Source organism: Balaenoptera borealis, assembly GCF_965194805.1.
Source record: "Balaenoptera borealis genome assembly, chromosome: 4".
Classification (NCBI taxonomy): Eukaryota; Metazoa; Chordata; class Mammalia; order Artiodactyla; family Balaenopteridae; genus Balaenoptera; species Balaenoptera borealis.
In genome coordinates this window covers 149,204,183-149,223,082 of record NC_138861.1, presented here as the reverse complement: position 1 = coordinate 149,223,082, position 18,900 = coordinate 149,204,183, and the positions used below count along the sequence as shown (strand labels likewise).

At 63.9% G+C, this 18,900-nt stretch overlaps 1 protein-coding gene across 1 annotated transcript; it reads right to left on the bottom strand.

Annotated features, from left to right (window-relative positions):
• Positions 1 to 3,089: 3,089 nt before the first annotated feature.
• On the bottom strand, positions 3,090 to 18,050 carry MXD4 (MAX dimerization protein 4). Its single transcript, XM_082390952.1, has 6 exons — positions 17,829 to 18,050; positions 17,629 to 17,728; positions 13,976 to 14,005; positions 7,895 to 8,009; positions 6,715 to 6,877; positions 3,090 to 6,400 (listed from the first exon to the last, which is right to left on the bottom strand). The coding sequence occupies exons 1-6, from the start codon at positions 17,890 to 17,892 to the stop codon at positions 6,246 to 6,248; spliced, it is 627 nt and encodes a 208-aa protein (XP_082247078.1). The 5' UTR covers positions 17,893 to 18,050; the 3' UTR covers positions 3,090 to 6,245.
• Positions 18,051 to 18,900: the final 850 nt, after the last annotated feature.

Genomic DNA, 18,900 nt, shown 5'->3' with positions numbered 1-18,900 from the left:
TCGAGCAGCTTTCTGCGGAGGAAGGGCAGGCTGTGGAGGTAGCGCCTTCAAGAAATTCTGCTGAGGAGGCAAAGACTGAGGGAGAGAAAGCAGCAGGACGACAGGAGATGAGGGGGTGGGAATGCAGAGCTGGGGGGAGGGTTTGGGTTTTGTTTTGTTTTAAGATGGGAGGAACTTGGGGATATTTATAGACTGACTGTGAGGAGGAACTCAAGAGGAGACAGAAGTTAGGATGCAGAGAGAAAAGGGCTGCTTTCATGAAAGATCCCTGGGACATGGGAGGGTGAGACCCCAGCACACGGAGGCTGAACTATAAGCCCACTTTTCCTAGTGACTCCTGCGTCGTTTCCTGGGCCCACAAAATTCCGCATATGACTGAATTGCTGACCGCAGTTATTTGCCTGAAAGATGTTCGTGGAGCCAAAAAAAAAAAAAAAAGCCCTAAAAATATAAAGTAAAAATCACAACGGTGTTAGCCTCCAGGGTACAAATGACAAATACTAGAGAGTTAACTACCCAGACTCAGAAAGTTTTCCTTGGGAACTTGACTTATTAGGTCACTTCTTTACTTGAGGTTGCATTTGGAATTTAAGAAAGCAAGCGTGTTACACTTACTTCCAGGACAAGCTTTCTTTCCTCCAATCAAAATCATTTGGGGTTTTAGTGGGGAACCTAGGGAGTCAAAAGGTAAAGGGAACCGGTAATGATTCTTCCCCGAGAAAGCCCGTGAGACTCAGTTGGACTAAACAGAACAAAATGTGTTTGTTATTTCCTTCCTTCCTGTGGAAATCTTTCTTCCCCTATTGATATTAAAAAGCATTTTAGGTTTTGGATGATTTCTTTTCAGATACGTTAAACTTCAGTCTGATGTTGAAGATCTTTTGTTTTCAGATGTGGGGATAGCTTTCAGTGGTGGTGGTGGGAGTCCATCCTTCAGGTGGGGGAGTGACACTCTCACACAGTGTTAGAAGTTCGATTCTGCAGTCACAAAAGTGACCATCGGTGGCAAGAGACAGATGCTGGGAGCATCCTGTGCACTGGCGGGGGTGGGGAGGTGGGGGGGGTAGGGCGGAGAGCGGCCTGGAGGGCAGACGCCTGGGGCCTGATGGCTAGGGAGAACCAGAGTCTGGATGGACTCTCCGTGTGCAGCTGAGCAAGAAGTGGCTCTTGTTCCTTTTCTCCCTCCTGGTCCTTCCCCTTCAGAAGAACACCACTTGTGTACCTTACACTGTGGTGCTGCAGGAGGGTGGGAGGAGAGCGCGCTTGTCCTCCATCGCATTGACGATCACGTGACGAAGGTGAAAACTCAGTCCTCAAACTCCTGAGTGGCTGGGGGTGAGGAGGTGACCGAGATGACCCGGTGGGGGTGGGGGAGATGGGGGTGGGGCAGCAGCGAGGCACCTGGAGGGGGTTGGCGTCTCCTAAGGAGCACCAGGACAGGCTGAGGAGGCGGCAGGCAATGAGGAAGGAGGGGTTGAGAGCCACCGCAAACTAGACGGCTAAGAGGATAATCCCACTGACATTCTGGAAAGATCTCTGTGGGGCTAGTGTGCCCTGAGGCTTGGCCTGGCGAGGAGCTGGGAAAGGAGGGAAGGAACCAGCCTGAAAAGGGCCTGGCCACTGAGTAGTCAGCGTACCCCAGCACCGATCTGGGCGGCCATAACCCCAGCAAAAGTGTGATAGGAAGACCCACTTCCCAGAGGAGTTGGGAGCTGGGAGCTGGGAGCCGAGGGGTTGGTGAGTGTGGAGGGACGGGGGAGGGAGCTGGGGTGGGCTTGGGCAGAGCTGAAGGCACAGGAGTGGGTGGGGAGAGGACAGGGCAACTGGGTTTGATCCTGGAGGCGATGGGGGCAACAGGACCACCAGAAGCCATTCTGGCTGCCGAGGAGAGCGCGGGCGGGAGGGTTGAGACTGAGGCAGGTGTCCTCCCGCTTGGGGCGTGGGTGGTGCTTGCTATAATCCAGGCCTGACACTCAGAGATGGCACTGGGCTGTGGAAGGGCTTCCCAGAGGGCTAGGTCGGGTCCCAGGGCCACCACCTTCCGGTGGGCGACCTGAGGAAGGCAGGCACCTCCCCTGAGACTCAGCTACCTGTGAGACAGGCCCAGGATGAGGACCTTAGGTGCTAAGTACCTCAAGTGCTTAGCCCTGACGCCCTCAATAAAAAGTGATGGTGATTTAAAGTCATAGTAATATTTAGATTCAAATAGTCCCACTTAAATTCATACCCAAGTCCTGGCGGCTCAAGGCCCCAGCTGCATTCCCAGTAGGATTCCCTTCTTTTCTAGAGGTGCCCCCAGGGGACTCACACAGGTTCAAGAGGCCAGAATACTGCTTCCTGCTGGGGGAGGGAGGACGAAGTCAGGTGCCCCAGGGCCCCTCTAGGTCCTCTCCCACGGATGCACACCAAACCCGCTGGCAGGTCTCGTGGAGCCGCCTGTGTGTGCTGTGCCTGAGCCCAGCTTGGCAGCCCCGGTTCCCAGGAAAGCCCGGTCCTGGCTACCCGACTCTCTGGGTGGGCACTTCCTCCCCGGGCTGCCCTCCCTGGGGCCACACTGCTTCACACCCCTATCCTGCACAACAGGACATTCTGGGGACACTGAGGACAGGTCCAAGGAGGGTTTCCTTGCGCTGCAGCCCTTAGAGCCAGCAGCCGCCGTGCAGAAAGGGCACAGGCACACGCGGGTGGGCTGCGGGCACCAGCAGAGGACACCTGGCTGGCACGGAGCACCCTGAGGGCCTAGCTGTCCTCATGGGGCAGTGCCCCAGCCCCAGAGGCAAAGTCTGAGGCTGGCAAGAGCTCCTGCTTGGCAAACAGGCCAAGGCTGGGGGGGCAGGGCTTCCACCTTGACCCCCACCTCCATCTCCAGGTGACTGTCCAGAGAGGCAGCTGTGATGGTGGCGTCTTGGTGGCCGACTTGTAGGAGGGGGAGGCCCGTGGTCTCCTGGGACTCCCAGAAAGCTGAGGCTATGGGCAGGGTGCTGAGGACCACCAAGGCGCCCAGTGGGCTCAGGCTCCCTATGGAGGCCGAGGGGAGGGGAGCCCAACACGGTAATGGAAAGAACCTGGAAAGAACGAAGCCAGAGAGGTGAGGTATAAAAATCTGTATTTATGTTACAAAGACAGAACGGTACAGCACAGTCCCTCCCGGTGCACAGGCTGAACGGGCGGGTGGGTGGCCCATCTCTCTCCAGCGTGGCTCTTGTAACATGCCCACCTGGCCAGCACCAGGCCCCCTGGGCGGCCCCCGACTCTGGCGCAGAACCTGCCCTACTGCCCAAGACGTGGCCGCGTGTGGTCTGAGTCCTTCGTGCACGGCAGTGGCGGGGCCCCGGTTAGCTGGCCCAGAGAGACGGGGTGGGAGAGTGCGGGAGCCCGTCCCACCCAGCAGGTGGGGACTGTCTGGGGCAGACGTGGGGGTGGGGGCCCTCGGGGCCGTAGTTGAGCTCATGGCTCCATCCGCCCGAGAAAGTGAGCTTGGGCGCCGTGCTTCTGAGACCCGCTCTGCCCGGGCAGAGGCAGGGCCCACGGGGTGGGGGGCGGTGGGGAGCCTTCCTGCAGCCGCCCCAACCGGCTGGGCCTGCACTGAGGCATGAGGGCCGCCTCACAGTGAGGGTGTGGACCCAAACCTGAGCCTGGGCTTCCAAGCTCTTGGCCATCGAGGTCCAGGTGGGTGTGGGAGGGCACACGCAGAGAGGGCACAGGATGCCCTGGGCCCTGTTCTGGTCCCGCTGGCTCTCTACGGACCCCACAACACTCAGGTTTGCTCTTAACAACTCTCTGGGTCCCCCTGGCCAGCAGCAGGGGCTGTGCCGATGGCCGGGGGAGGGGGGGTGTGGGTATGTGAGTAGCTCTAGCACCAGACCCTCACTGGTGTCTGCTGGTGGCGAGGAGTGGCATCTGGGACCCCAGCACCTCTGGATGGCCAGTGAGGCCAACTCCCCGGTCCACATGGGAACCGAGGCCTGAAAAGCCATGGGCTGAGCTGCCCGGAAGGTCGGCTGAGGGCCACAGCTAGTCACCTGGGTAGGATTCTGCCAGCCAGGGAGGGGAGCAGAACCTCCCCCACGTGTTGGGGCTGGCTGGAGAGCGGATGCTTTAAGAATTCAGAACACGGACCATCCCGGGGACCTGGAGTTATAGCTCCTGAAGAAGGCTCTTAAACGTGGGTGTTACTGCCCTGCTCAGATGGTGTGGGGTCCTCGCAAGGAGCGCTCAGTGGGTGTGCTCCGGCAGACGGCAGAAGCCCCTTCCGGGCACGCTGGACCCCAGGGGACCCCGGGGGCGCTGGAAGGAGGTGCCAACACAACGCTTTGCCTTGCAACCACCGGCAAAACGTTCAGATGGTCTCCCTGGCCGCGTGCACCGCCCCCCGACAAGCCTGCTCTCCACCGCCATCCCCGGCCCGTGGAGGGCAGGTTCTGTGCCAGAGTTGTTTCCAGAGATCCCTTTCTGCTTCAGCAGGCCACCCACCTGGGGTGTCCGTCAGCGTGACAAAGATAAACACAAATCTTCCCCCTGCGATCTGGAAATCGTCTGCAATGCACCAGACAGGGTGGCCGACGCTGCTGTGAGTCAGCCCAACAGCCCTCCACCTGAACGCTGCTGTGTGGTCCCCGGGGACAAAGACTCAGGGACAAAAGGCCAGGAGAAGCCTCCTAATGCCCAGGCCAGTCGCCCAGGGTGAACAGCTGTCCTCAGCAGCTGCCGAAGCCTGACACCCGGAGCCCTTGCTCAGGTCGGGAGGAGGCAGGCTTCAAGCTAGGTGCAGGGAGGAACCTATTTCTCTGGTAGCAGCCGCACCCACACCCCCACCCCCGGCCCCAAGGAGGCCAGGCTGCATGGGTCACAGCCCCTCCCACCAGGTGACAGAGCGCCGCCCTGCTGCTGCACAGCGGCGACCTGACCTGGCCCGGCAGCCACACTCCCAGGAAGCCTGGCGGCCGGGAGGGGCGCCCCACGAGGAGGCGGCCAGGAGGGCACCTGGGGGCGTCCCGTGAGCCACGCGGGAGATGCTGGTGGTGGCGGTCGGGTGGAGCCAGACACGGGACACAAGGCACGCTTGGACAACGGTGACAGACAGACGAGTCCCTGAGACGCTGGGTCGCTCCCACCCCTCAGCAAACAAGGACGCGATAACGGCTAGGAAAATAGAGTAGAAAAATCTTGTACAGGAAATAGGCGACACACACCGACATCACGGCCTCTTTCTCTTTTTAAAAATGTTTCTCCTTGGTTTTTTGGGAAAAGCTTCTCTCCCGGGAGCCTCGTTCTGGGCTGCTGGGCAGTGCAGCAACTTTTTGTTTTGTCTTTTAAAGGGAGACGAGCAAGCCCTCTGAGGACCCAGTGGTTTCAACTCGTAGCCCCCAGCACTCCTCAGCCCCTGCTGGGAGAAGAAGTCCCTTCCCTGGCCAGACTGGGCAGGGGAGCTGGGGGGTGGGAGGAGGAGCCAGGCACAGGCCGCGGGCCACCATTTGCCCAACTGACCCTTGAAGGCCCCAGGACATGTGCCCTCTGGCTCACAAGGACCTCTGGGTCCAGTGACCACGTGTGTCTGCATGTGTGCACGTGTGTGCGGGCAGGCGTGTGTGCCTAGGTGCATGCGTGTGTACATCTGAGGGGTCTAACGACAGAGCAGAAGCCGCCCAGATCGGAGTGGGGTAGCCTGGCACTCCCCAGAAGCCCAGCCCTGGCTCCTGACACTTGGGGGTGCAAAGGCCCCCGTCCGCCCACCTGCCCCAGGGTGCTCACCCGAGTCCCGCCCTTCATGGATCCCTCTGTCCACGCCTCAGGAGCCTACGTGGACCGACAGATAGATGGACGGATGGACGGAGAGCCACGCCTTCCTTCCTTCCTCGGTCCACTCCTTTCTCCTGGGATCCGGGGTTGGGGTCTGAGCTCCCCGTGGTGGTCATTAAGCCCCTCACACGGCGCCCGCCGAGGTTTGCAGCAATGATATTTAATACTTCTGGAATGATTAGGAATCTGAGAACAGACCGTGGGCGGCTATGCGGGGCTCCGGGACGTGGGAGCTGGGCCCCGCCTCCCCGTAGGGGTCCCTGCCTGGGTGGGAGGAGCGGCGGCGCCGCAGGCCCTGACCGGCAGGCGGGCGGAGGCGGGCAGCCCAGGCGGCAGCCGGAGCTTCCAGAATGGCACAGCAGTGGGCCCGTGGAGAGACTTCAAGGACCGGAGGGTTGACACGCTCGGCTGGGCGGGCAGGCGGGCCGAGGAGCAGAGGGCAGGGCCTACGAGAGGCCGGGGCGGCCAGGCCGCCTGCAGGGGGGCCCGTAGCTGCCGTGGCTGCAGCCGCCACGCAGGCTGTAGTGGTCGTCCACGTCACTGCCGCTGCCAACACTGTCCAGCTCGCCGGTGCCAAACTCCATGCCCTCTACGTCCACTTCTGCAGAGAACAGACGGGGTGGGGTCAGAGGCCGTGCCAGTGCCAGCCAGGCCTCCCGAGGCACGCTGCCGGGCCCGAGCCTAGCTCTGGCCCTCACGTGGGCAGGTCACCTGGCCTCCACGCCTCACCTTCCTCATCCCGTCCCCTCTGCCACCTCACACAGGGGCCCTGACATGCCTCTGACATGCCAGGGACTTTCGACCCATCCTCCCCCAGGCCTCCCCGAGGCCGGCCCCACCCTCCCAGCTTCCCACCACCCAGGGCCGCACGACGCCCACACCCAAAGCCCCTGCAGGCGGCCCGCACGTCCCCACCTTGCTCCGAGTCGTCGGTGGAGACGGCGGAGCCTGTGCTGTCCGTTCTCACGCGCTCCAGGCTCTGCACCGACAGCTGCTCCAGGCGCCGCTTCAGGAAGCGGTGCTCCCGCTGCAGCTGCTCCTTGATGCTCAGCGCCCGGCGGTCCTGCTCCTCCAGTTTCTGGGGGCACAGGAGCTGTGAGCCCGCGGCGGGGCACCCCCCGCCACCGGGACGCGCCAGGGCACAAGGGCCAGGGCAGGTTCCCATCCCCCACTCGGCCTGGGCCCCAAAGGCCTGATGCACCCCCTCCTCGCGCCCACCGGGAGTTTATGTAGGTGCCACCCCCAGCCCCGTGCTCTGCGTCTGCTGACCAGCTCCAGAAGGCCTACGGCCACCAGCCAGCTTGGCCAAACGGAGTCACGTGTGGGCCTGAAGCCCTGGGACAGCGCCGCCCAGCCGTGGCCTGGCACCCGTCCCAGACAACAGCCCTGCCCACAGGGGCTCTTCCCTGCACACTCCGGCCGCCCTGCCCGCCCGACTGCTCCACACCTTCCCAGGCACTGAGCCGCGGCCTCTCCGTGAGGGGCCCAGGGCACCGGCTGTGCCCCCTCAGTGCTCCTGCCGCCCTGCCTGGGGGAGCGCACACCTGCGCAGGCTCGGGGGCGGCCCGGCGGGAGGACTGAGACCCTCCCTGTTTGGCCCAAGTGTCCCTAGACCCCCAAGCCAGTAGGTCTCCGTCCTAAGACTTAGGGGGCCAGCCCGAGGTAGCGTCTCACTCAGCCCACACCCCACCGCCAGGCCCTGGAGACCAACCCCTACCCCCGCCCCAGAAACTCCCTACACATCGGGGCCGCCTGCTTCCCACCAGCCTCCAACGATGGCATCGGCATGGAAGGAGCCCCATCCCACCCTCCCCCAGCCTTCCTTCCAGCTGCTGCCACTTCACACCCCAGGGTCCGGGGGGGCAATGTGCAGCCCATGCCCGCCTCCCACCCCCACCCAACAAAACCCAGCCTGTGCCTGCCGCTCCCTCAACCCTCAGCGGCTCCCGCTGCCGTGCCCCTCACCCACCAGAGTGCCCCCCACCCTGGCCCCGCTGTGCACCTGCTGGGCGGGCTCCCCACCCCACCCTCAGGCCCTCTGGCCACTCCCCAGGGTGCACGGGGACCGCCGGGATGACGGCGCGGCCCTGCTCACCTTGATGTGCATCTTTGCACGCTTCAGGAGGCTCAGCGTGGTGTGGCGGGTGCTGTCAGGGCCCAGGGGCACCAGCTGCTTGAGCTGCTCCAGGTAGAGCCGGAGCTTGGCTCGTCTGAAAGAACCAGAGACGGAACGGTCAGGCGGGGGCGGCACAGCCCAGCACGGTGACAGTGCAGCAGAGCAGCCCGAGAGCTTTGGGGGCAGTGGGGTGGGCAGGGGGCGGCCAGCCGGAAGCCCGCACCGACCTGCTGAGGGTCCCTCCCTGGGCTCCCCTCCCAGCCCCCGGGAGCAGCCTGGCACCCACGGCCCTCCAGAAGCCCCAGTAAAAGGGCGGGGCCTGTGGCTGGGCCCGTGTGGCCAGCCAGCCCATCATGGCCCCCAGAGCCTCCGAGTGCTACAGCCAGGCTCTCAGAGCCCCAACTCACCCTGTTGTCCCCACCCTCCCCAGTGGGGTCCAGAAGGCGGTGGGGGGAAACTTGGAGGGGGAGAGGCACAGGGCACTGGTCATGCTCTCCTGGGCGGAGATCCGGGACGCCCCAGACAAGCCTTCCGTCCCCCACCTCGCCAAGTGCAGGGTGCTCTCTGGTCACTGTCGTCACCACAGAAACATGAGTCTGTCCAAGTCAGGGAAGGCCAAGGACGAGCCCCTCCCACCCGAGTCTGGGACCCCTTTGCAAACTGCTTTGTTCTAGGTTTTGTCCCCCCGTCCATGAAGATGAATGCAGTTTTCCCACGGAACTGGAACCGTTAAACTCAACAGCGTTTGGTCACCTACAGGGCGAGGAGCTGTGACCTGGATGTGCCCTTCTTCCCTGGCTCATCTGGTCTGGGGAGGGTGGGTGGCAGAGGCCACGGGGGGGCGGGGGCACGGGGCGGCCAAGGTTCACCCCCAAAGCACGCTGATGGCACGTGACCCACCGGAGCCCCTGCAGGCTGCCCAGGTGGTTTCCAAACAAAGATGCCCTGCTTAGGCGAAGCTCTTAGGAGAGGACCGCAAGGGCACATGACAGGCTTCCCCGAGGCTCTGACGACCCACTGCCCCCCATCACCACTGCTGGCGTGCTCCTTCCCCCGAGGGCGCCAACCCTGGCGGCCCCACCTGTCATCCCCCATGATCCAAAGCCCTGGCAAATCCAGTCTCCCTTAGACTCTGGAAGGAAATCGGGCAGCAGTGGCCATGTCCCTAGGACAGAGGGGGCCCCCGAAGCGCAGGGAGGGAGTGGGCAGCTCAGTGCAGGGCAGGAGCCCATCTGCGGAGCAGCGATAACAGCCCCACCCGACGGGAGGAGGGCCCTACGTCTGTCACCCATGTCCACACGGCACCCTCCTGCTGACGAAGCTCCTCCCCACCCGGCACCCCAGCCTCTGGCACCCAGGGCCTAGAGTTCTCCTGGTGAACCTGAGTTTGACCTTAGAAAGAACTTCTAGAACACGAGACTGAGGCTGCACTCGGACACCAGGCCACGTAGAGCAGGGGTCTGAAGCCTGGACACCAGGGATCTGCGTTCCAAGCAGGCCCCAGGGTCCACCTCAAGGCTGGAAGATCTTCAGAGAGGAGCCCTGCCCCCACGCTCACACAGGGCTGCGGAAGGGGGCACACCAGGGGGCTCACTGCCGCGTGGTCCCCAGGGTCCGGCAGCCTCAGCCTCCCCACCTCCAAGGTGCTGGGACTGTGGGGCAGGGGGCGCAAAGCCCCCCCCAGCGAATGGCGCTATGTGCTCAAGCACAGCTCACAATCAGAGACCCCGGACCCACCACCTGCACCAAGTTCACAAGCGGGGGTCCCTTGTCCACTCATCATGGCAAACGGCAATTCTTACAATCTACCGTTTGAGTACATACACAGTACGTGATCTTTGTGGAAAATTGGAAGATGCAAATCAAAAGAAAAAAATAAATGAAAAGTACCCCCCAAATTCTACCACCCAGAGGCAAGCATATCATCATTTCAGTATATTCCACATTTTCACATCACGAACAGAAGTGAAAATATCAGAATACAAAACCACCTATGTGACAACTAACCCAAGATAGGGTCAAAAATAAAGCAACAGATGCACACGAGAGACTCCACGAGACACAATGAAGAGCAGGAAGCATGCGTCTCCGCGTGACGTGGTTGGCAACGTTTATTTCTTTGGCTTTGTGCGTTTTTTGTATTTTCCAGATTTTCTATGCTAAAAAACCCACATATTACTTTTACAATCAGAAAAGGACATATTTGTACATGAAAGAAAAAACACAGGTAAAAGACAAATAACAGCAGAAAAACATCTGCAATACACATAAAAGACAAACCGTTAGTATTCATGCCATTTTGAGTTCATACACACCAAAACTAAAAAGAGGAGTATCTTAACGTGAAAACAGGCAAAGGACACAGACAGGCAAGTTGCAGAACACAAACAGCTAACCTAACACAAAACCAACTCCATGTGGCAGCGATCTAGAAAAGGAAAGCTTACCGAGGAGATGGTAATTTGGGCTGAAATGAAAAGGTGCAACTAGCTGTCGAGCTGGCCAGCAGGCAGTTCCGGCTTCCCCGGTGGGATGACAGTTCTGAAGGGCCACCAAGGCGATTCAAGCCCTCAACCGGCATTTCTAGGTCTAGGATTGCGGCCCCACAAATCTACCCCCCAGCACCAGACCCAGCAGACTGCAGCACCGTCTGTGTTTACTGGAGAGCCATCACTCAGAACCCTGCGGTACAGCTGCATGTCCCGTGCGGGCACCCAGCCTAGGGGACAAGGAGGATGCATGGACACAGGCGGACAGGGCCCGCGGGGTGTCAGGGGAAGGGTCAAGTTAGGAAATAGCAGGTAACGAGGTTCTGTTCTTATCCCTCAGTACCCATGTGGAGGAGGAGGAGGAGGCGGAGGATGCAGGCTTGGCCTCCCCACTGCCTAGGATGCCGTCTCTGGGGTGGGGCACAGGCGGGTCCTCGCACGTCCATGAACAGACCGCTTTAGTAATCATAAAGCAGAGGCTTCTCAAGAGACAAAGAGAGGCCGCCGGCTGCAGCCGTGCCATGTTCAACACCGGACGACACGCCAAGCCAACTCCCGGAGAGCGTCCAGCGGGGCTGCAGGGCTGGGAACCAGCTCCGGCGGGGCCCCGGGCAGGCCCCCACCCATCTGAGCCCCAGGGTCCCACCCCTGTGGGGAGTGGGCATCGCCACCACCTCCCTGAAGCTGGAGGAGGTGCCAAGGACCCGCGCTACACTGGGCTCTCGCTCGGCCCTGCTCTGAAGCGGCTACGGTGCCCAAGCCCCGCGCCAGCGCCCCTCGGCTGTGCCCAGCATTCCTGGGAGCTTTGAAAACCCGCCGCTTCCTGAAGGAACCCCGTGCAGACCTGCATGGCTGTGAATGGCAGCTCCTGCCCGTGCGGCTGGCCCCAGCCCAGCCCTGACGCAGGCCTACCCAGCTTCTCACCGAGAGCCCCCTGCCCCTCAGAAGAGGACCCAGAGCTCCCACACCAGATCCCCCAGCCGCCGGGCAAAGCCACGCTCTGAACCTCCCCAAGCCTGGCTTCGGGAAGAGGCGACAAGGACACCCACCCGTGGTTCCTCAGGGGGTGGGACGGGGAGCGAGGTAGCCCGGTGCTGCCCGTCCCCCTGTATTTCCTAGCTGTTGGGAGGTCTCGTGTGGCTGCATCAGGCAGACGGGGCAGCTGCAGAGCAGGCCTCCCTCCTCCCTCGGAAGGATCCACCCAGGACCCGAATAACCATCTCCATGCTGGGGAGAGGTGGGCAGCTCCACTGAGGGCCCTGGGCTGGCCTCCGTGATGGGTCCTGCCCCGCCAGGGGGATGCTGAGGGCCCCCTCCCCCCCCCCCCCCACAAAAGCGAAAGCCTGGAGCTGGGCCTGGGCGGGAGCATCCTGCCAAGGAACACGTGGCCATCGCAAACCCCAGTCCCCGGGGTCAGGAGCCAAGCACTGGCCTGAGCAGACCAGCTGGAGCTGCTGTCTCTGAGGGGAAGGGGAGGGAGGGGAGGAGGAACAGGGCAGGCTAGGGTGGGCCTAGGGTGGGCCACTGGCTCCGAGCACCGGCAAGGGGAAGTCCCGCAGGCCCAACACGGCATGCCTCCCGGGGAAGGCGACATCCAGGGCCAACCTCCCCGGGGCCGGCCGGGTGACCCAGCCAGGTGCTTCCTTCCTTCCTTGGGACGGCACACGGCCCTTCCTGTGGCCAGCAGCCAGGGGCATCCGGCATCAGCATCAGGCGGCCACAGGTACAGCCGTGACCGAGGGCCCCAACAGGGTCCCAAGCCCCAGGTCTGTGGGCTCCTCAGGGCGGACCACACCTGCTTACGGGCCAGCCAGGAACAGAGGCCCCTGCACTGGGCTGGGGGGAGTACAGAGAGACCCCAGGCTGCCCACCCGCCCCGCCTCTGGGTCTCAAAAGGGCCCCACGAGGCCCAGCCTAAGGGCAGGCTCTGGGAGGAGGAGGCTGAGGCCAAGACCAGGGTCAAGGGGCAGTTGCAGGGGTCAAAGGCCAGCCCTCGTTCTCCTCCGCAGGCTGCCATGCCCTAGCCACCCCCCCTCCCCCCACGTCCCCCGCCCCCCGCCCCCGTCTGCGCTCAGGGGCTGTTCTCCAGGTGCCACCGTGGGAAGCCGTCCCCAGAACAGCCCCACGTGCCTGCCCCGGCTCCGGGCCCCAGTCAAGGCTGGCCGTCTCCTCCAGCCAGGGAGCAACCCCGGGGCCGGCCTGGCTCTCTGGGCGCCTGCACCTGCCCCACCTCCATGGTCCCTCAGGAACCCCCCAAACGCACAGCAGCAGTCCAGGAAGTGCGACTCCTCCAGAGAACAGAGCGTCCCGGCCCCGCTCAGCGCCCGCCCAGCAGAGGCCCTGATCCCAGGGGAGAAGCAGCTGGCGCTGCCGTGGGTGCAGACATGGGGGGCGGGGACACAGGGCTGGCCGAGCTCCAGGGCAGCCTGGGAGAGTTCATCTTGTGTGCAGACCCCCATTCCCCACCCCATCCCAAGCCAAGAAAGGAGGAAAGAACTGGCCCATTCCGGAGATGGGAGCAAAGGTCAGGAGAAAGCTACCGACAGCATCCCTCTGGGAGTCACCCCTGGGCCTGGCTTCAGGGCTCCTGCCTTTGGGGCCCCTGTACGCACACACAGCTCCCACCAGCCCGGCTGCGATCGGCCATGAGGACCCCTGTCCACCGCACCTCGTCCCCACTGCAGAGGGAGGCCTGGAGCTCGAGTAGCAGGCCGAGACAGCCAGGGAGAGAGGACGGCAGTCAAGAGCACAGGGCCCTGGGGCTGACCGGGGCTGGAGGGCAGAGGCCCTTCGGGCAGCCATGCTGTCCCTCCGGCTTCTCACGCAAGCCCCCCAACTCCCCAGAGGAGGACCAGAATGGACCCATCCCTGTGGTCCATGGGCGGGCACGAAGTGGACTCCCCTGGATCCTGCCCATGGGTGGGCACGAAGTGGACTCCCCTGGATCCTGCCCATGGGTGGGCACGAAGTGGACTCCCCTGGATCCTGCCCATGGGTGGGCACGAAGTGGACTCCCCTGGATCCTGCCCTGGGCCACAGCTTCCCAGCAGGCCCACGTGGCCAGCGACTGGCTGCCCATCCCACTGCCCGTGGACAAGACTCTACTGGGAACTCCTTGGAAGGCAGGCCCCAGGGCACAAGGGGTCCCAGACCAAGAGGGCTGAACCTTCCCGGTGGCAGGCCAGCATCCTAAGAGCTAAGGACCTGCTCCCAAAAGGGCTCAGACCCCCCAAAACAGACGGAGCTCCTCTTCCAGGGAGCCGGCCCTGAATGACACACAGCACAAGGGGCCCTGCCCCAAGTCACTGACCCCCACCTGGCTCCGGACCCCAGGCTGAGCTCGCAAGAGCAGGGCCTGGCCCCCCACCCCTGCCTGCTAGCATGGGAGTGCCTGAGAGCAGAGCCTGGCCTCTTCCGTCAAGAAGGCCCCTTCCCAGGACGAGGGCCATAGCCAGGACACAGAGGCAGGGAGAGGGGCTGGGGCTGGCCACAGCATGGCCGCAGCAGAAGGGTGGGTGGGGTGTATCAGGCGGCTCACGTGGCGGAGCGTGGGGAACAGGAGATCACTTACCTGTGCTTTTCTAGTTCATTGTGTGAAGACCTGTTTAGAGAGACACAAAGACAGAGCTCACTTCGCTGCCCACCACCAGAGCACCACCAGAGCACAGGATGAGGGCCCTACTCAGGGGCCCGGGGACCTGCAGACAGCGTGGGGATGGTCTGGGCCCCAGGATGGCCCAGGACAGGCAGGGCTGGGGCAGGTGAGTAGCTACTGACCAAAAGCTGGAGGACCTCACACCCAATGACGAACAAGAGAGACACAGAGGTGCAGCCGTGTCCAGGGGTGCCCGGCTGGCAGGAGGGTCCAGTTCCCTTTCAGAAGGGGTGGGCCGGGCCCGAGGAGCCGCAGTAGCCGGTCCTGGGGCTTGGCCACCCAGTGCTTCCAAGGCTGCCTGGGCACCGAGCCACCTGCCTTCTCGGCTCCCCACTCCCCGAGGCTAGCGGTGTCCTGGGAGCCACCTGGGCTGGCACAGAAGGCCAAGGGCAGGTGACCACAGAGGCCAGGACTTCAGGACACGGGCGTCCTGGCCCAGTATCACCAGCCAGAGAACCATCCCCACCCCACCCGGCTCATACACCTGCATGATCATAGCCCACCATGCCAACGGGGACACCTGGCAACAGAGTGGTCCTGGCCCATGAGGGATCAGCCCAAGAGGGGGGGCTCTGGGACAGGGATGCTTCTGGGCCAGTGGGGAGACCGAGGCTGGCCCCTCTGCTTCCCTGAGGGGCCAGGGCCTGGCAGGACTGGCCTCTCTGGGGGCGGCGGCCCCATCTGCTGCCCAAGCCCTGCCCACCTTCAGACAGGAGCACAGAGCCTGCGTACCACAGAGAGCAGGAGCACGGTGACAAGGAGGCAGCGCAGCCCAGCTCCCGCTCCCAGGTCACCCTCCTCATCCAGGCAGGAACCCTGGGGGCCAGCCAGCGCTCTGAGGCTTCCCAGGCGGCCTCACACGGGAGCAGAGGACCCAGGCCCCCGTGGAGCACACCCAGACCAGGCCCTGCGACCCCTACCCCTCACTCCTTCCCAGACACTCTGCCGCCCCTGCCTACCTGCCCTCGCTCTCTCCTGCTCCAGGAGCTCAGGAGTAGGTGTCTCCCATCCCTACCCCTCAGGCTTGCCCATCCTGCCTGCCTGCGCACCTGCCAGGGTTCATGGTCCCACCACAGCCAAGTGGGGCCCAAGGCCTCCCCTCCTCCCACCAGGGCAGCCGGCTCCCGGGTTGCCCTGTGTAGCCTCAGAACCTCCAGACCCAGGTTCCAGGGCCTCGAGGGCCTTGCTGGTCACATGGGCTGGGCAAGGAGCCTCCGAACCTCTGCCAGGGCTGGCTGGGGCCAGGAGGGGGCACGGCCGTCAGGCTCCTCGCTGGCCTGAACCGCAGCCCGGCGCTGTGGATCTGTGGGTCTGCTCACTTCTCAGGGATGTGAGGGGCAGCGAGCGTCCCTCAGTGCAGAGAAGCCTGCCAGCCTGCCCCTCACGGCTGGCTGGACCCCATCCTGGACGGACGGGGCGCTGCTCGGGCAGCCGGGGGACGTAGAGGGGCCAGAGCCCTCCTGAAGGCCTCCCCTGGTCCAGACACTCGTAGAGCCTTGTGGGGAGATGGTCACTCAGGTCCCAGGAGCACAGTGGCCTGGGGAGGGGAGGGACTCCCTGGCCAGGGCCGTGCTAAGTGGGTTCCCAGCTTCACCATTCACTCATGCCTTCAACCCCTCGAAGTAGGCACCCTTCTGCCCACTTCCCTGCAGGATCTGATCCCTGGCAGGCTGGCTCCAGCCCCCTCCTGCTGAACCACTGCCCCCGAAAGCCCTTGCTGAAGCCCTGGCAACCGTGGAGGCCGCCGTCTCCTCCAACACACGTTGCCCTTCTGCCCCATGACTCACGCCTCATCCTGCTCCTCGCTGTGCCCATCCCTTCCCCTCACCTCAGGGGGACACAGAGCCTTGGAGGTGTGGAGCTGCCCTGCCGAGTCAGGGCTCTGCATCCTCTGGACCCTGCACCGCCCTGGACCCTGGGCTGGGCTGGCTGAGGCCCCGCTGGGCCAGGACAGCCGCGCGGGGCCGCCAGTGAGCCGTGGGGTGCCTGAAGCACTGGGGGAGCGGGGCTCCACCCAGAGGAGCAGCAGGGAGGTGCACCCTGGCTCGGGAGACCCTCTCGGTCCCTCCGCAGTGCCCTCAAGGTCTCCATCCCAGCAGAATGTAGGAGGCCGGGATCGCACCTCAGAACAGGAGCCCTAGAGATGGGAGGGTGGCCCTAGCAAGTAGTTCAATCTCCCTGTGCCTCAGCCCTAAAGTAGAGATAAAAATAACATTTCCTTCAGGCAGTGGGGTGACTATTAACTAGCACATGTGTGAGAACCTTAGCTATGATCCTGGTTATCAGCTTTGGGTACCCTATACCATGGAAGTAAAAGGTCACAGCCCAAAGTTTTCCACGGGTGGCAGGGCACTTGGGATCAACAAGTGAGAACCAACAGCAGGGGCCCAGCTCGCTCACTAAGGACGCCTGAGGCAATGGTGTCCCCCCACCCATGCATGTCCTTTCCCAAACTGTCCCCAGCAGGGCACCAAGGGCTGGGACTCAGAGGCATGTCCAGCCAGAGCAGATGGAGACTAAACCAATTCCTTGCCAGGCCCAGGGCGCCAGGACGTCACAGGAGATGGGTTCTTGTGCCAGCCTTTCTGTTTCCCAAGAACAAGTAGGCCACAGGAATGAGCCACACCCTCTGCCAAGGGGCCCCAAAGCCCCTGGAAGTACAGCTCCCAGACTGGTGACATGGTCCAGGGCCAAAGTGGGCCCCTGTGCAGTGCCAGGTGTGCTGTGGTCCCCACGGCAGCCAGGGGAGTGGAAGCCCATGGGAGCCCTAGCTGAGGGTCCTCTCTCCCACCCAGGGTTGTGCACGCCGGCTTTCGGGATTCCACAGCCTGGGTACAAGGCCAGAGGAAGGGGAGGATTACTGGCACCAGGAGAGACTGCTGCAGAGCAGCCTGCAGCCTCTTCCGGTCCCTTAGAAAAGGTCTTCTGACCCAAAGAAGAGTGCCCCTACACTGGTCGCTGGAGTTTCACTTGTGTCAGGACGCTGGGTGCGAGCGGTGGGCACCACTGTGCGAGGGGTGGGGGCCCAGGGCAAGGCCTCCACGCTCCTTCTTGCCTTCTTCGTGCAAACCCCTGAGTGTGGGAGGACTCAGCCCAGTAGCGGGGCTCGGCCCTTGGAGACAGTCGGAGAGATGCAGCCCACCCGCCGGCGGCGAGCAGAGGTCAGGGCGGGCAGCTCCATGCTGCTCTGCGCCGAGCCTCAGTTTCCCCAGACCCACGGGACACCGGCCAGCGCCCCTGACAACACTTTTCCTGCCCGTTAAAGTCCAGAACAACTTGGGGGCGGGGAGCTGCTGCGGGAGGAGACCCCGGGCGGCGGGCGCTGTACGCGTGGCACTGTTTACGCGAGAGGCCGAGGAGGCGCGGCCCGCGGGAAGATGGCGACGGTGCGGGCGGGGCCGGCCGGGCGGGGCTGCCGCGGCCCGGACGCGCCTCCTCCTCCAGGCTGGCCGCCGGGGCGCGCGGCGGCAGCCGGGCTATGGGCTGGGGCCTGGGCTGGGGAGGGCGCTCCGGGGGCGTAAGCCCCTGGTGTCGGGCCGGGGCGGGGGAAGCCGCGCGGGGGGCGGTACCTGTTGTTCGGGGCCTTGCGCACCAGGCCGGCCGCCTTTGTTTTCTTCCTGGCGAAGTCGCCGTCGAAGGGCAGCACCGAGGCGTAGCCGTGCTCGGCCTCTGCGGACAGACGGCGCGGTCAGCGGGCCCCCGCCCCGGCCCCGGCCCCGCCGCCGCCCGCCCGCCCGCGGCCCGGCGCACAAAGGGGCGCGGGCGCTACCTCGGTCCCTGCGCTCCAGGTACTCGGCCGCCTCCAGCAGGATCAGCAGGGAGTTCAGCTCCATCCTCCCGCCCACCAGCCCGACCGCGCGCACGCGCGCGCTCCGGGACGGCGGCGGCCGCTGTCCGGCCCGCTCCGGCCGGCTCCGCTCGCCGCCCGCCCCGCGCGCCCGGCGGCCCCACTTCCCCGACTCCCGCGGACTCCCTGTGCGCTCGGCCGCCACCCTCCGCCTCAGGCTCTCAAATTGACACATAAGGGCGAGCGACGGCCGGTGCAGCCAATGGAAGCCGGCACTCCGGCTTCGGGGGCGGGCGCTCGGCTGGGCCGGGGCCAATGGGAGCCGGCCAAACGCCTCGGGCCGGGCCGAGAATGTTGACAGATGCGAAGCTCGGTTCCGATAGGCCCGCCGCGGTAGTAACAATTTAGAAGCGCAAGCTTAGCAACAGCACGTGGTGGCCCGGCCCCCGCGCTCGCTGACTGGCGGCCGGCGTGCATGTTAAGTAGGCGACGCGCGCCGATTGGCCCAGAGCGGTCTATGTAAAGTAGGTACGGCGGACCAATGGCCGGCTGCGGGGCGCGCGGCCAATGAGGGCTCCGCGGCCGGAGTAGTTGCCGAGAGGAAGCGGAGCGCGGTGGTACAACCCGCTGCCGGGCCCCGTGCGAGGGCCCGTTAGGGCGCTGGGAGCGTCACGGACAGCCTCGTCGGTCCGCCGGGTCTGCACCCTCTACGCAGGAACCTGTCACCCCGGGCCTGCTGCCACACTGGCTTCGCGGAAGCTCGGGGTCTCCCGTGGGGCTGCAAAACTACAACCCTCCCCGCCGGACATAGCGCGACCCCAGGAAAGGCTGGGGCTTGGAGAAAGGGCGTAGACGGTCTGAGCCTAAGAGCCAGGCCTCCTTGAGGATCTCAGTGGGGAAACTGAGGCCCAGAGCAGGAGGGATCCCTCAGAGCTGCCCAGTGGAAGGAAGGGTCTGAGAAGAGAAGGGGACAGAGATCTGCCACCACAGTCCAGAAGGGCTCCCATGAGTGGAGGACTTCGTGCTCACGTCTGGCCCAAAGGGTGGGGACATT